Source organism: Lynx canadensis, chromosome A2 (assembly GCF_007474595.2).
Source record: "Lynx canadensis isolate LIC74 chromosome A2, mLynCan4.pri.v2, whole genome shotgun sequence".
NCBI lineage: Eukaryota > Metazoa > Chordata > Mammalia > Carnivora > Felidae > Lynx > Lynx canadensis.
In genome coordinates, this window is record NC_044304.2 from 162,337,505 (window position 1) to 162,352,374 (window position 14,870).

The window sequence follows — 14,870 nt, forward strand, 5'->3', positions numbered from 1 at the left end:
GATACTAGCAAATCAAAATCAACAGCATATAAAAAGAATTGTTCACCATGATCAAGTGGGATTCATTCCTGGGCTGCAGGGCTGGTGCAACATATGCAAATCAATCAGTGTGATACATCACATGAATAAAAGAAAAGAAAAGAACCATGTGATCCTGTCAATCAATGCAGAATAACCATTTGACAAAATTCAGCATCCTTTCTTAAAAGAAAAACCCTGGAGAAAGTTGGGATAGAAGGAACATACTTAAACACCATAAAGGCCATTTATGAAAAGCCCACAGCTAATATCATCCTCAATGGGGAAAAACTGAGAGCTTTCCCATTGTTTTTTTTTTAATATCAACTCAAGCTGACTAAGACAGTGTCTACGTTTTGATAAATGCTCACACACACACAAAAATGTTTGTTTCCCTTTGCCATGAATCCACTTTCTACAAAACACTACCAGTCATTTCACTATTTTTTTTCAGGAAAGAAAAATGCATCCAAACTACTAAAATGAATTAAGGACATTTGAAAGTTAACCACATTTATTTGAATAGTGTACACATAGTCAAAAGTGACATCTAAACGCTAAAAGTCAACTTGAGCCTTTGTAAAGTCGATACAGTGTCCAAGGCTTCCTGCGTCGTTAAGACTCGCAGTCTGAAACTCCACGTTTCCTTTGAAATTGGTTTTAAGTCTCTCTCAGCGCCTTGTACCCAGCCCCTCTCCTTGCAGGCTCCCCGCATTTGGAAGGGCAGCGCCTTCAATCTGGGTCTGGGGCCCCCCCACCGGAAAAGCAGCAGGACAAGTAACTGTTCCCCCTCCAGGAGCTGGAGCGCCCGCTGCCACCCCTACCGCGGGCCTCCAGCCAGCGCCGCCCCCGCCCCCGCCCCAGATCGCGGGACACCAGCCGCGCGGCCACCAGGCGGAGCGTGTCCTCGGGACGCGCGTGGCGCCGGGCCCACGCCAGGCCGTACACGTCGTCGGTGAAGGGCGCGCCGTCGTGCTCCAGCGCCAGCCGCTCCACCAGCGCCAGCAGCTCGCCCACCTGCGCATCGCGCTCGGCGCCCGCCGCCCGGTTGTCCAGGGCGCACACGCGGCCGCCGCACTCGGCCACCAGGGCCCGCAGCGCGCGGTTGTCGGTGGCGCGCACGTAGTCGTGCAGCGAGCCCCCCTCCAGGTCCTCCCGGCGCGTGAAGACGAGCACGGCGCGCGCCAGGACGCCGGCCCCGAACAGCTCGCGGACGCCGCGCGCCGCCTCCTCGTCCTGGGCGGTGAAGCGGCCCAGCTGCGTGACCAGCAGCAGCGCGTGCGGCCCGGGCGCCGAGAGCAGGTAGCAGCTGGCCCGCTCGGTGCAGTCCGGGTCCGCGCGCCGGCCTTGGGCGGTGAAGAGGTCGGGGGTGTCGGTGACCTCCACGCGCCACCCGGCCCAGCTGCGGCTCCCCAGGGCGCAGCTTCTGGTCACCGGGGTGGCCGCGAGCCTGGACGGGAAGAGCCTGTGGCCCAGGATGCTGTTGCCCGTGGCGCTCTTGCCCACTCCGGTCCTGCCGGCCAGGATGAGCCTGAGCCTGCGCTCCTGCGCGAGCGGCTGCTGCTGGTCGTCCGGGTCCTGGGAACCTGTGAGGACAGAGTAGGCGTGGGCCGCCGGCCTGAGAGCGCGCGTCCCGCTCCGCCGGGGCTCAGGGCTGCCTCCTGAACGGAGGAGGGCACCGACGCCTCCCGCTTCCGCTTGTCCAACCGGGCCTTTCCCAGGCGCTCTGGTTAGAGCTTGTGCGACTCCGGGGGCATCTGTAGCCACCTCTCTTCCATCTTTGGCTCCAGTGCGTGCACCTGCCCCCCAGTCCATGCTCCTGCACCGGGTGCACACTGCTCTGGAGGGTCCCCCTCGACGGTCGCAGGCCATGACTTCAGCTGACATTGCCTCTGGTCGTCCGCACCGTGCAGAGCTGCTCCGTGCTGGACGACTTCCCAGGCCTCTGCCAGACTTCTCCCAGGGCCATCCCAGCGAGGAGATGCGGGAGGGCACAGAAGGCCTGGGAGTGAAGGGCTGTCTGGAGTCCCAGACACCCCGGGTTGGAATCACAGCCCCGCATGTGCCTCCTGTGGAACCCTGGGCCAGTTTAGCCTAAGCGTTCAACGTCTTCTGCATAATGGGAGGGGTGACAGAGAGTTGTGTCTCCCAGGGTTGCTCAGAGTATTAGGTGACAGGATCTCTTTGCTTCTTCCCTTCCTCCACTTCCCCTCCTCCTCCCTCTTCTCTCTAGGAAACCTGCTTCCAGTAAGACACAGTTAACCCTCCATCCTTGTTCACGTATACAGTCTACCTGGTAAACCGTGTTCCCTCTAGTCCATGATCTCAACCCTCCACATCTTCTGTGGGGATCGGAGTAGATGTATTATCCTCATTGTACCCTTTGGGACCCAAGGCACAGGCTAGTCAAGGCACTTAATATCCTACAGTAGGGCAGGGGCAGAGGTCCAGCAAAAATGCAAAGCTGGGGCTCTAGCTGTTTCACCCCAGCATGGGGACATGTCTGGGATTTGTCTCTGTTCAGTCTTTTTTTTTTTTTTAATGTTTATTTATTTATTTATTTATTTATTTATTTTTAAATTTTTTTTTTCCAACGTTTTTATTTATTTTTGGGACAGAGAGAGACAGAGCATGAACGGGGGAGGGGCAGAGAGAGAGGGAGACACAGAATCGGAAACAGGCTCCAGGCTCCGAGCCATCAGCCCAGAGCCTGACGCGGGGCTCGAACTCACGGACCGCGAGATCGTGACCTGGCTGAAGTCGGACGCTTAACCGACTGCGCCACCCAGGCGCCCCATAATGTTTATTTATTTTTGAGAGAGACAGAGACAGAATGCGAGTGGGTTGGGACAGAGAGAGAAGGAGACGAATCTGAAACAGGCTTCAGGCTCTGAGCTGTCAGCACAGAGCCCAACGTGGGGCTCGAACTCATAAGCTGCGAGATCATGACCTGAGCTGGATTCAGACGCTCAACCGACTGAGCCACCCAGGTGCCCCAATGTCTCTGTTCAGTCTTGAGTTAGCCCATGGCCTTGGGACCCAGAGCTGACGCCTAGGGGCAAGTACACACTGAGATCAGTTCTTACCGTAGGCATTTTCTTCATCTCTGGCCATCTTGCGTCCTCCCATGCCCACCTGAAAGAGTTCCAAACACAACCTGTTAGTTCCTTCATTCCTTCAATCATTCATTCATTTATCGAATAGGTATAACTACCTAAGGTGGCTCAGGCAAGGTCCAAAGAGCTGGTGACATCCCAATGAAAGGTCATGCTTCCTGCCCTCCTCTGAACATCAGAATTTGGGGAAGAACCCTGGAAGGACCTGGTTGGTATTGGAACCAAATCATGAGAACCTTTGGTGAGCCTCTTTGGTCCTTTCAGGGACCCTGAATGCAAATGACAGAGTGGAAGTGATAACCCGTCCTCTGTGTCAGTGAGTGAGCCTTAGCTGAGAATTTCCCAGGTAATTTATGTCAGTGGCATTAACTGTAGGCACAAAGTTTTCCCAGAAGATTCCACAGCCAGGGGAGACTTTGGAAAACCGTGAGAATCAGAAATTCTGCTCAGTGACATAGGAACCACCTTAGGGCGGTTGGCCGGGGATGGGCCGGGGAGGGGGGGCGCGGAGGACAAGAAGAGAGTTTGCAGTTTGCTTTTGAAAATTAGGAAAGATACCTATCTCCCATGCTGATGTGAAGAACCTGTGATCTACTCTCCGAAGACCAAAGAATTTGGCTTGTGTCATTTGTGTAAATATGACCTGTGTGCTGGAGAGATGGGACACTCCCTTCCGGCTCCTGGTGTTCCTGCCCCGAATCTGAGGCCTCTCAAACTAAGTGATGACCCCAAGTCCGGCAGGATTTACTACAGCTAGCCACTCAGTGATGGAGTCTGCTTGATCTCACGAGGACCTGGTCACAAGGGCGCAGCTCTGCTCTGTCTGCTTCGCCAGCCCTGTGTCCCACTCACTCCCCTTCTGGGTCAGCTGCTCCGCAGAGCACAGGTTTCAGGGCCTTTCCAGCCCACCTGTGCGCTCACCCCCATGACCACTCCTTCTCTCCCACATTTCTGTCTGAGTCCTGTCTGTGCTTCGCCATCCATTTCAAATGCTACCTCTTCATGGCAACACCTGGCTACTGCAAGTGACCTTGCTGTGTCCCATGGGCAGCACACAAGGACAAGCAAAGGGAAGGGTTGATTGATAACTTGTCTCTGACCTGTTAGATGACAGGTTTGTCTTCTGCGTAGCCCCCCTTTAGGCTCCCCAAAGCCCTTGGTAAAGTTGATCCCACAGGCCTCAGGTGAGTAGTGATCTTGTGTGTAAAAATTAGCAAACTCCCATAACTGACTGCACAGCAGAACTGAAGAAACAGCCGGAAGATTCAGCGCAAGGAACAAGAATTTAGCTAAAGCAAGAAGTCCTTATCGATGACGGAACTGACCAAGTGTGCTCTAGGAAATCCACTGGACTCCTGGCCCCTATGGGACTTCCCAAAGGTTTGCGATGGTTTGGGATGGGATTTGAAAAATTCTTCCAGAGTTTCTGAGAGCTGACATCTGGGGTTTAGAGGCTTGGAGTCACTGACTGATGTAGAACATGGAGACTCCTAGCGTCTTAAATGCGATTGGATATTATATAGTCCCCTGCTTCCTGAACCTGTTGTCTTTTGGAGGTATTTATGGGAGTCTTTAAAATATATATTTGACATTTTGTTTCATAGATGTGTAGTTTAATAAGAAAAAAGGGGGTGCCTTTGTGGCTCAGTCTGTTAAGTGTTTGACTCTTAATTTTGGTTCAGCTCATGATCTTATGGTTTGTGGGTTTGAGCCCCACATCAGGCTCTGTGCTGATAGCTATCAGCACAGAGCCTGCTTCGGATTCTCTCTCCTTCTTCTTCATGTGTGCCTCCCCTGCTCATATGTCTGTCTAAAAAACAAACAAACAAACAAACAAATAAATAAATAAATAAATAATAAAGGTTAAAAAACGGTATCTCTCACCCCTCCTCCTGAGGGATTTTTTTTGTTAAAAAATTTTATTTTACTGTTTACTTATTTTTTTGAGAGACGGTGAGACAGAGCTCAAGCAGGGGAGGGTCAGAAAGAGAGAGGCAGACGAAGAATCCAAAGCAGGCTCCAGGCATTGAACTGACAGCACAGAATCCATCTCAGGGCTCAAAGCTCAATGGACCAAGCCACCGAGGTACCCACCCCAACCCCCTGAGTGATTCTAATGCATTGGGTCCCTGCTGTGAGTTTGTGAGCCATTCATCCTGTCCAAGTCCTTCATTTATAGCCAGTGTCTGGGGATGAAGGGGGCTCCATCCCACAGAGCCCTGGGCAGCTTGGGCGGGGGAAAGGATGGGCAAGGACACACAAACACGTGTACTGCAGAGGTCTGAAGACCATGTTCATAACTGTTGCTGGCTCCTGCAAGTCCCTGGGGGTGCACAGGGCTGAGGAGGTGGAGGGTGTGAGTGGGGTTCGGCTCACAGACACGATTTCCACTCTGCGATGTGTTCTGAGGTTAGACTCACTTGTTTGTCCTCAGAAATGTCTCTCTCCTTGGCTGCACATGCCCTCAGAGGGAGTGTCTGCAGCTTTCTCCAGCGTGCTCAGCCCTGACAGTGCTTCTAGCAAACACCTTTCTGACCAGGCGAGGAGCAGGGCAGGACGAAGTACGTAGTCCCAAGTAAAAGTGTACCCACTCCATGGCTGGAGAAGATGCTTACCATTTCTTCTTCCCTTGCTTGTTCTGAAACTCAGAGCTCCCTGAAAAGCCTGCAAGGGTGAAGTTATTCTTTCTAGATCCCGCTCCCCTTCCTGGGAGGTAGTAGAATGCAGGTGCCCACTCAGTGAGCTGCAACCAGGCCCTGAATTCCTTAGAGCCCTCCTACCCCCTCCCACTTCCTCCACTCCCCTCTGTCCCAGGTGGCTCCCTTCCTCCCCGTGTGTGCTCACCTTCCAGCAGAAGTGGTGACAGGCTCTGCTGTTGGCTGCAGAAACCCGCGACCTGGTGCTGTGCCTTGGGTTGTGAGTACAGAGGCTGTTCCTGCCAGCACAGAGCAGGGAGGAAGTCTCAGAGCCCAGGGAGGGAGGGCCCAGTGGTGCCGATTTAAAGGGACAGGACATGGGCCAGCGAGGGGTGCCTTTGCATTGTTTCCACTGTGCAACCCACCCCCTGCTTGGGACTGTGCTGATCCTTTCCGAAGGTCGCTGTGGCACCACATCTTGTTCCCGGGAGGGGCTGTAACCTCAGTGAAGGGCAGTTTAGACTTCTGAGGCCTGTTCTCAGTTTTGGCCTCTGCCCACTACTCTTATCTCCAGTTGCCTTTTGCTTTTTGGGTGTTTTCCTAGAAAATGGCCTCTTGAGAATCTCCTTCCCCAGGAATCAGGGAGGAATCCTTGACTGGACATCAGCGTGGACAGGGCCACCAATGTGGTCCTCTGTGCCATCTCCTCATTCCTAAAGAAAAAGAGGTCTTTTGAGCTATTAAAGATCAGACAGCAGGAAGAGGATGGAATTTTCATAGGAGACTTAGTCTAGCCTCAAGTTGGTATCTCTGACCCAAGTGTCTGTTTCTCCTCTCAGGAGGTCATGAGAGAGGAAAATAGCCAGACAATTGTGGAGAGAAGGCTACAACAGCGTATGGTGCTATGTGCCCCGGACCTGGTTTGTTCTGGAATCAACTCTGCGAGCTTGCCTAACTCACTTACAGTTTCTGGAGTCAACTCTCCCCGTGTGTAGTGAGGGCTTTCAGTTAACCTGAAGCTAATGCTCTGGGGCCTGATTTTTAGCCAGTCTTGCCAGTTCATTCTCTCTAGTGAAGATACCTAACCCATGGCCCTCCACCTTATCCCCCCACACCCTATCCAGCTTTATTGAGATATAATTGAAATGTAACACTGTAATTTTAAAGGCTGCAATGTGTTGATTTGATACACTCTATATTGCAAAATAATTGCCACCACAGTATTATTAGCTAACACCTGCATCACATCACATATTTACCGTTACTCTTTCTGAGTGAGAACATTTAAGATCATCTATTCTCTTGTAACTATTAAGGTATGATACACTGGGATGAGCTATAGTCACTCTGCTGCACGTTAGATCCCCACAACTTAATCATCTTATAACTGGAACTTTGTACTCTTTGACCAATGTCTCCCCATCCCCCCATCCCCCAGCCCCTGGTCACCACCGTTCTACTCTCCATTTCTATCAGTTTGGCTTTTTAAAATTCCACATAAAATGATACCATACAGTATTTGTTTTTCTCTGTACGACCTGTTTCGCTTATGATAATGCCCTCAAGTTCGACCCTGTTGTTGCAAATGAGAAGATGTTCCCCTTTCCTTTCACAGAACAATATATATATACCCATAGTTGGACCCTTAGGTTGCTTCCACATCTTGGGTATTGTGAGCAATGCTGTAGGGAGCTTGTGAGTGCAGATTTTTCTTTGAGATCTTGCTTGCATTTCTTTTGGATAAATACCCAGATGTGGGATTGCCAGATCAAATGTAATGCTACCTATAATTTTTGGAGGACCGTCCATACACAGTGGCTTTTTTTTTTTTCCACAGTGGCTGCACCAATTTGCATCCCATGCACAGAGCACAAGGCTTCCCTTTTCTCCACATCCTCCCTAATACTTGTTACCTCTTGTCTTCTTGATGATAGCCATTCTAACAGGTGTGAGGGGATACCTCATTGTGGTTTTGATTTGCGTTTCCCCTGATGATGATGATACTGAGCACATCTCCATGCACCTATGTGCCACCTGTATGTTCTTTGGGAAAATGCCTGTTTAGTTCCTCTGTCCTTTTAAATAAATTGCTCGGGTTTTGCTATTAATTTTATGAGTTCTTTATGTATTTTGGGTATTAACCCTTTACCAAATATATGATTTGCAAATACTTTCTCCCATTCAGTGGGCTGCCTTTTTGTATTGTTGATGGTTTCCTTTGCCAGGCAGAAGTGTATTAGTTGGATGTAATCTCACTTGTTCATTTTATCTGTCGCTGCCTTTGCTTTTGTGGTCAAATCCAAAAAATTATTGCCAAGACTGATGCAAAGGAGCTTACCCCCTGTTATACTCTAGGATTTCAAGTCTCTTAGATTTATTGAGGCCCATTTTATGGCTTATTGGTCATATTTAGGAGAACGTTCTCTGTGTACCTGAACAGAATGCATAATCTATTTCGTTGGGTAAGGTGCTCTAGTGTTAGGTCTAGTTGGTTTATCTGTGGGTCACATCTTCTGTTTCTGTTTTGACCTTCTGATTAGCTGTGGTACGCGGTGTTCAACGTGGACATTGAAGTCTACAGCTTGTTGTTCAATTGTCTATTTCTCTTTGATGCCCGTTATTTTTTGCTTCCTGTGTTTTGGGGCTCAATTGTGAAGTTCATGTGTGTTTATAATTATTACATCTTCAAATTCACTGAATCTTTGTTCTAGCCATTGAAATCTATCGTTGAGCTCCACTAGTAAAATTTTCATTTCAGTCATACTTTTCTGCTGCATAATTTCTATTTTGTTGTTTAAAAAAGCAATTTCTGTATTCTTATGGACACACAGACAGCAGCAAATCAAGGCCTAGAAAGGCAGAAAGGGAATAGTACCCAGAGCCACTACACCATGTTCCCTAAAATACCCAGTTTTTAACAAGAACTGTAAGATGTACAACGAAACAGGAAGGTGTGACCCATATACTGGAAAAACTGAGGCCACAGGAATTGCCTAGCAGAGGCCCTGCATATTGGATTCAAAGACAGGGCTTCCAAAGAGCAGTTCTAAGCATGTTGGAAGAACTGAAGGAAATCAGTGTGAAAACTCCCACCACTGGTACCATACTTGATGAAAGGCTGAGAGCTTTGCCTCTGTGATCAGAGATAAGACAAGGATATCTGCTCTGGTAGCTTCACTGCAACTTTGTGCAGGGTGTTTGCATGTTTGGCTGGACTCTCCTGGTGAAGTCTGCTTCCCCTGCAGGGTGAAACCTCTGGTGTCTCTCCTCAGAGGGTTCAGCCTGGGCCTGCACAGTCCCGGGAGGTGACAGTTGTCTTAGCCCCAGTGTGTGTGTCTTTCCCTAACCACTCTGTCTGTCCATAATATACCCGGTGGTTAAACCTACTGACCTCCAACTGATTCCTCCCAAGATACTGTTCTCTTGCTGGAAGGCTGAGGGGACAGGGAGCCCCAGCTTCTCAGCCACACCTGCCAGAATGCAGTTTCCTTCCAGAGGAGCTGAGTGTGTGTTGGAAGGGAGGAAGCAGCTTATGGTAAGTGAATAGATTTGAAAATCTATACCTTGTACCACTTATGGCTGTCCCACCAATACTAGGTCTGTAGGGTTCCCAGGGCATATGGAAGCCTGTCCTAGTTTTGGGTCAAACTCTGGCCACAGGCCAACTCCCCTCTTCTTCCTTCCTGCTGGCTGCCTGGAGTTTGCCTCGTTTTGTCTTCCCCTTGTGGTGTCTTATTATAGTTAAACGAAACAGAGTCAAAAGGGAGCCAGGCAGCAGTTACCACCGTCTTACCGACAGCCGTCTTTATCCCGAGTCCCGCTGTCCTACTAATTGCAGGTATGGTGAACTTGCAGAGGGTGAGAGAGACTCTGGCCTCTCCATGTATTTCCAAAGAGTCATTTATATTCTTTAACAGCTTGGACATGAGTCATTTCAGTTCAACTTTCACGTTCTATTTCTTCCTGATAAATAAATAATAGTCAAAAATAATAAGGCTGCTCAGCTGTTTGTTAGCTATTTATGTTTGAGTGAAAATTTTTTAAAACTTGGGGGGACCTGGGTGGCTCATTTGCTTGACCATCGGACTCCTGGTTTCAGTCCAGTACATGATGTCACTGTTTGTGAGTTCAAGCCCTGTGTCGGGCTCTGTGCTGGCAGGGAGTGTGCTTGGGATCCTCTCTCTGCCTCTTTATCTGTCCCTCACCTCCTCACTCTCTCTCTCTCAAAATTAATAAATTTCAATCAATCAATCAATCAATCATTCAATAAACAAACAACCAGTAGACAAAATTGGTCAAAATTTTGGAAGATAGCAGCATCCGTGTGCACCTGTTCTAATAAAGAGCAGAACTGACTTGTTCAGCCCATGTCAGGGTCAAAAGATCTAGCTACTGTGCTTGCTTTGAAGGGGTCCTGGTTTTAGATTCCCAGGAAGACGTCCACCTCATCCTCAGGCCAGCACCGGCCTGGGGAGAGATGGAAAAAGTATCCTGTGCAGAGGCCAGTGAGACCTCCATGGTGGGGTTCCTCCTTGGCCCAGCCTTCCTGCCCCAGTCCCTTTTGAGCACAAGAGCAGCCACAAATGAGAAGACATGAATCTGTGACCTTGCCTTTGTGGCCTGATGAGGAAGACAGACTTGGGAGAGGTGAGGCAGGAAATTGCTGGGGCTGAAGTAAGATGTATGTTTTTCTGTGCATGAGTGAATTTACGAGAAATCACCCTGTTGCCCGTTTCTTGAAAATGCAAGGGACTGTGGGAAACAATAACAGAAAAAACTGTGCTGTGATATGGTGCCATAAATATAACAGTCTTACCTTTATCCCTCGTTAAAGATTTACTTACCGTGTTTATCATTTGTAATAAAGCACTCGAGACCCTCCACAAAGATGAGAGTGAAGCAATAAAAGATGTCAAGTTGAAACCAAAAGAAAGAAACGAAGGTAACAGCAGAAACCGTGCCAACTTTGTTGTAAATCGCAGAGAGGGCAGATCACTGAATGCTGTCGGCTGGTCCTGGCAGCCTGTGAGTTCTTTCCCTGACCCCCATTCTCCCAAGCTGCCTCTTCCACCGTTGGTACCGAGGAATGGCTAAGAATCCAGGGGCCATCCAAGCAAAGGCTGTGGGGTGTGGAGGCGTGGGACTGGAAAGTCTAGGCGGATGAGTGAGGAAGGATGCTGTGTGTGTGGAGAGTAGCAGAGAACTCGGGGTGAAACATGTCTGTGCCTTTGCTTCTTGTGTTCATGGCTGTCGGTGCTGGCTGGTAAATAAAGGTGATGTCCATAACCATCTGTAAGTGTCCATTACTCTGATGGCCCTTGGGACATCAAAGCCCTGGGGAAAGAAGTTCCATGCTCGTATTCACACCTGGGTCCTCCAGCCAAGAGTCTTGGGACTGGGCCCTCCTCAGGGTCTCCCTTTGGGGGCCACAGGCCCCTGTTCCACCTGGAGATTTATACCTACAGCCAACCAACACCTGAGAAGTTGTGTGGGTAAGTGGGCCCAGGCTCATGAATCATGCTGGGGGGGGGGGGGAGTCTTGGGATTCGTCCTCGTTGGGAGAGGCCCAGATAGTCTTTCATGGTGCTATTCTGTAGGAGGCATTGTATTGAGACAATCTAGGACTTCTTATCCATAAAGATACTGGGGCACATGGGGATTGTGATTTTTTGGGGTCTGTTTGTGTTTGGGTTTTCTCCAAGCCATAGATCTTGATCGTGGCAGAATCAGGCCCACACACTTTTCCACTGACTGATTTTCATATATTAAGGAGACATTTTTGCTGATGAAGAGAGAATAGTCCTTTTGTGCGGTGTTGGTATTCTGTAAGAGTGAGGGATTTATTGTTGCTGCTGGGACTGGGGCCTGCTTTTACCTCTGACCCCCCAGCTCATGGTGCCCTGACAGTCTGCCTGTTTGCCTTCAGAGTTCAGGAGGCCTTAACCGCACTCCTAGACCTTAACTTCCTGTGTGTCTCTTTAAAAGAAACAGTTGTTAGGTTTTGTTTTGGTGTGGTATAATTATTTCCAAAAAGAAAATTCTTCAGAGGACTGAAATCTAAGTTCTGAGAAAGCTACAAGCTCTCTCTCATCATGGAGACCTGGGGTCTATCTGGGCCAGAAATGTGGCGGGAATGAGGAAGAATGTAGTCTAGAAGATTTGCCCTGTTCACACCGTGCCACAGAAGGGGAGACCTTTGGGTTTCTCAGAGGAGGGGACAAGAAAGCAGGCAGGGGCAATGTGGAGGGGACATACTGGATGCCTAGCACTGCATGACAGGTCGGCCAAACTCCAGTTGAAACAGTTGAGACATGGATTGTGTGTTAACTCCTGGAGTCCAAAGTCAAGATGCCAGCAGAGGCGTGTGCTCTCTGAAGCCTTGAGGGGAGAACCTTGCTTGCTTCTACCTGGGTTCTGCTGGCAGCTGGCCATCTTGATGCCCCTTGGCCGGCAGATAGGCCACCACCCTCTTTCCTCACTCATTTCATTAGCAGCAACAAGTAGATACCAGGCCGCACCTTCCACACTGTTCTTGGAATTCTCCTCAGCTAAATATTCAAGTTCCTCACTTACATGGTCTACTCTCCACCCAGCAGCCCACCTCAGTTTAGACCGCCTCCCTGCCCCCTGCCATTTTATAGCAAGTGCCATCGTCCCTCCAATGTCCAGCAGCGTGGTCCCCACTTCTCTCAGGGACCTCACCAGAAAGTGACCTTGATGTTCATCATACCACCGACATCCTCTTAGGCCTTTCTTTTTATCAGGTACCTCAGAATTCTTCCAGCCTCCATGCATGACTCAATTTCAAAACGACTGGTAATTACCAGAGCAGGACCCTACTTCTTGGCCTTAAAATCTATATTAGTTCCCCCAGGAGCTGCTGTAACAAATGACCACAAACTGTTGCTTAAAGAGCAGAAACTTACTGTCTCATTGTTATGGCTACTGTCTCTCTGGCACAGGCTACAAGTGCCAAACCGAGACGTTCCCAGGGCATACTCTCCATGAAGTCTCTGGGGAAGGATCCTTCTTTGCTGCTTCTTAGCTTCTGGTGCTGGCTGGCCTGCTTTGTTCTTTGCCTTCTAGGTGCTTCACTCCAATCTCTGCCTCTTTTGTCACATGGTGTTCTCTGTGTGTATCTGTGTGTAAACTTCCCTCACTGTGAATGAAACGATTCCAGGCATCAGAGTAGGACTCAACCTTAATTTCATGACATGACATCACAGAGAGCGTGCTCCAAAGAAGGTCACATTCTCAGGTACCAGTAACATGGAATTTTTGAGTTCTATATTCCACCAGACAGAAAATTCGCTGAGTATCTCCAAGGCAGAGATGTGCAAAAATTCTCTCTGTCCTTAAAGTGTTGTAAAATGTCACAGCGGATCATCAAGCACAGCACCACACAGAACAATAGAACACTCCAGTAATCTCTCTTGCCTATTTCTAAGTTTTGGATCATTTTCATAGTGTTCTCTACTTTGTGATCATAAACAGTCTCCAACAAGTATTGTTGATCCTAGAAGATTGTTTTTTACTATTCATGGTCTGATTATTTATACAGATGCAGCAAGAATCTTAATTAACCGGAAAAGCCTCCTTGAGTTTGCTTGGGAAATCTAGAGCCTCATCATATTAAGCAACTATCAATTCCAAAGGATAAACTTCTTTTGGAAATTTTCAAAATGAGTTTTGAATCAGACTTTTCAGAGCCCCTGCCATTCTTCTATCCTAGGAGTAGAAAACCAACGTCCAAACACTTTTTCCAATAAACTTTGCATGCTGTACCCATAAATCTCAGTGAATTTCCCTCTTCCTGAGGTCTCCAAATTTTGCCTGGGTTTCTGGACTACCAGGGAGTGGACTTCCTTATTACCTGAGACACTGGGATCCTGGAAGCCAGACATCATATTAGTTTTCTTATGAAGGTTTTGGAGACATTACCTCCACATGTAACACCAACAATTGCTCCTTAGCAGTGGTCTGATGGTCTTTGATTAAACAACAGTCACTCTCAGATATCACACTGTACATATGGCCTTGCTGCAGAATCTATTTTTCCAATGGTATCTTTGTAAACAAGAGGACAGATTTTTATTAAACCTATGCAAATGGTTCTATCATCATGAAAGTGAATGAAACTCAGTAGAAGCATTTGTTTCTGAATTTTGATGGTAGGTAAAGATGAGGTAATGTTTAAAGATGGTTGTTGTGGGTTTACAAATACACAGTCTACTAATTCATTTAAGGAGAAAGAAATAAGATTTCCACCCATAGCCATGCAAGAAGAACATCAAACAGAATGCCATCAATATTCCAAACAAATAACCACAATGGCACATCTTGAATCCGTTCACTCAGTCCTATGTCATTACTTCTCACTCTGCTGGATCTTGAGTCAGTCGTCTGATTTCATGAGGTACATATGCTTCCAGACTGAGAGTCCCAGTAGTCCTGGCTTTGCTCACTGGCACAGTCTGAGCATTGAGTCAGTGCTGCCATCTTGGATACCTCCTCTGAAGAGTCTCTTTGAGGCAACAGTAGTTCAGAGCACGTCCTACAGTTTTTCCCCTGAAGCTCCAAGATTGTGACCCTCTGGTGAAGACACAAATTCTGAGTGGTCACTTTTGGCAGATCTTCGGAGAAGCCTTAGGAGGAAGCAGAGACCTGTTTGAGAACAGCACTTAATGGTTGTGGTTCATAACTGAATATAACATCGTGGAAGACAGTAAAAGCCCCTTTGGGGGGCATGGTCCTTATTTCATGAGGGTTTGGTCAATGTTTCCTTTGAGGGATTCAGCCCCAAGTGCACTGTCACACCTAACACCTATATCTCTTTTGTGACACGGCTGCCATTAGCCTGCAAGAGGCAGCTCTTCTTGCACATCCGTGGAGCCAGAAGACAATTTCATTAAAGCCATGTGAGTGCAGGGGTATAGATAATCCAGATCCCTTATCCTGTTAGACAGGCTGTGGAGGTGCTGAGTCTTCCTTTTCATGCAGTGCCCTTTGGGGGTGGTGTGAGTGGGGAGAAACCAGGAAACCTTGAGTGATATCCGCTTAAAAGAGATTGTTACAAAGTAGAAGTGACTAGTTTTATTTG

General features: G+C 48.5%; 2 protein-coding genes and 1 pseudogene across 5 annotated transcripts in view; 2 read left to right on the top strand and 1 right to left on the bottom strand.

Moving 5' to 3' along the window:
* Nucleotides 1-14,870, top strand: part of LOC115509358 (GTPase IMAP family member 7-like) — a 146,728-nt gene that overhangs the window by 75,347 nt on the left and 56,511 nt on the right. The gene's annotated exons all lie outside the window — the stretch shown is intronic.
* The window catches only part of LOC115509360, a 214,832-nt pseudogene that overhangs the window by 18,725 nt on the left and 181,237 nt on the right, over nucleotides 1-14,870 (top strand).
* On the bottom strand, nucleotides 515-6,157 carry LOC115509361 (GTPase IMAP family member 1-like). Of its 3 annotated transcripts, XM_030308773.1 has the most exons (4): nucleotides 5,979-6,068; nucleotides 5,750-5,798; nucleotides 3,105-3,153; nucleotides 515-1,604 (listed from the first exon to the last, which is right to left on the bottom strand). In XM_030308773.1, exons 2-4 carry the CDS (start codon nucleotides 5,750-5,752, stop codon nucleotides 751-753), a joined length of 906 nt encoding a protein of 301 aa, XP_030164633.1. In that variant the 5' UTR covers nucleotides 5,753-5,798; nucleotides 5,979-6,068; the 3' UTR covers nucleotides 515-750. The 3 variants fall into 3 exon arrangements, with proteins under 3 accessions (XP_030164633.1, XP_030164632.1, XP_030164634.1); XM_030308772.1 differs by lacking the exon at nucleotides 5,750-5,798 and having other exon boundaries at nucleotides 5,979-6,157; XM_030308774.1 differs by lacking the exons at nucleotides 5,750-5,798; nucleotides 5,979-6,068 and adding an exon at nucleotides 5,555-5,721.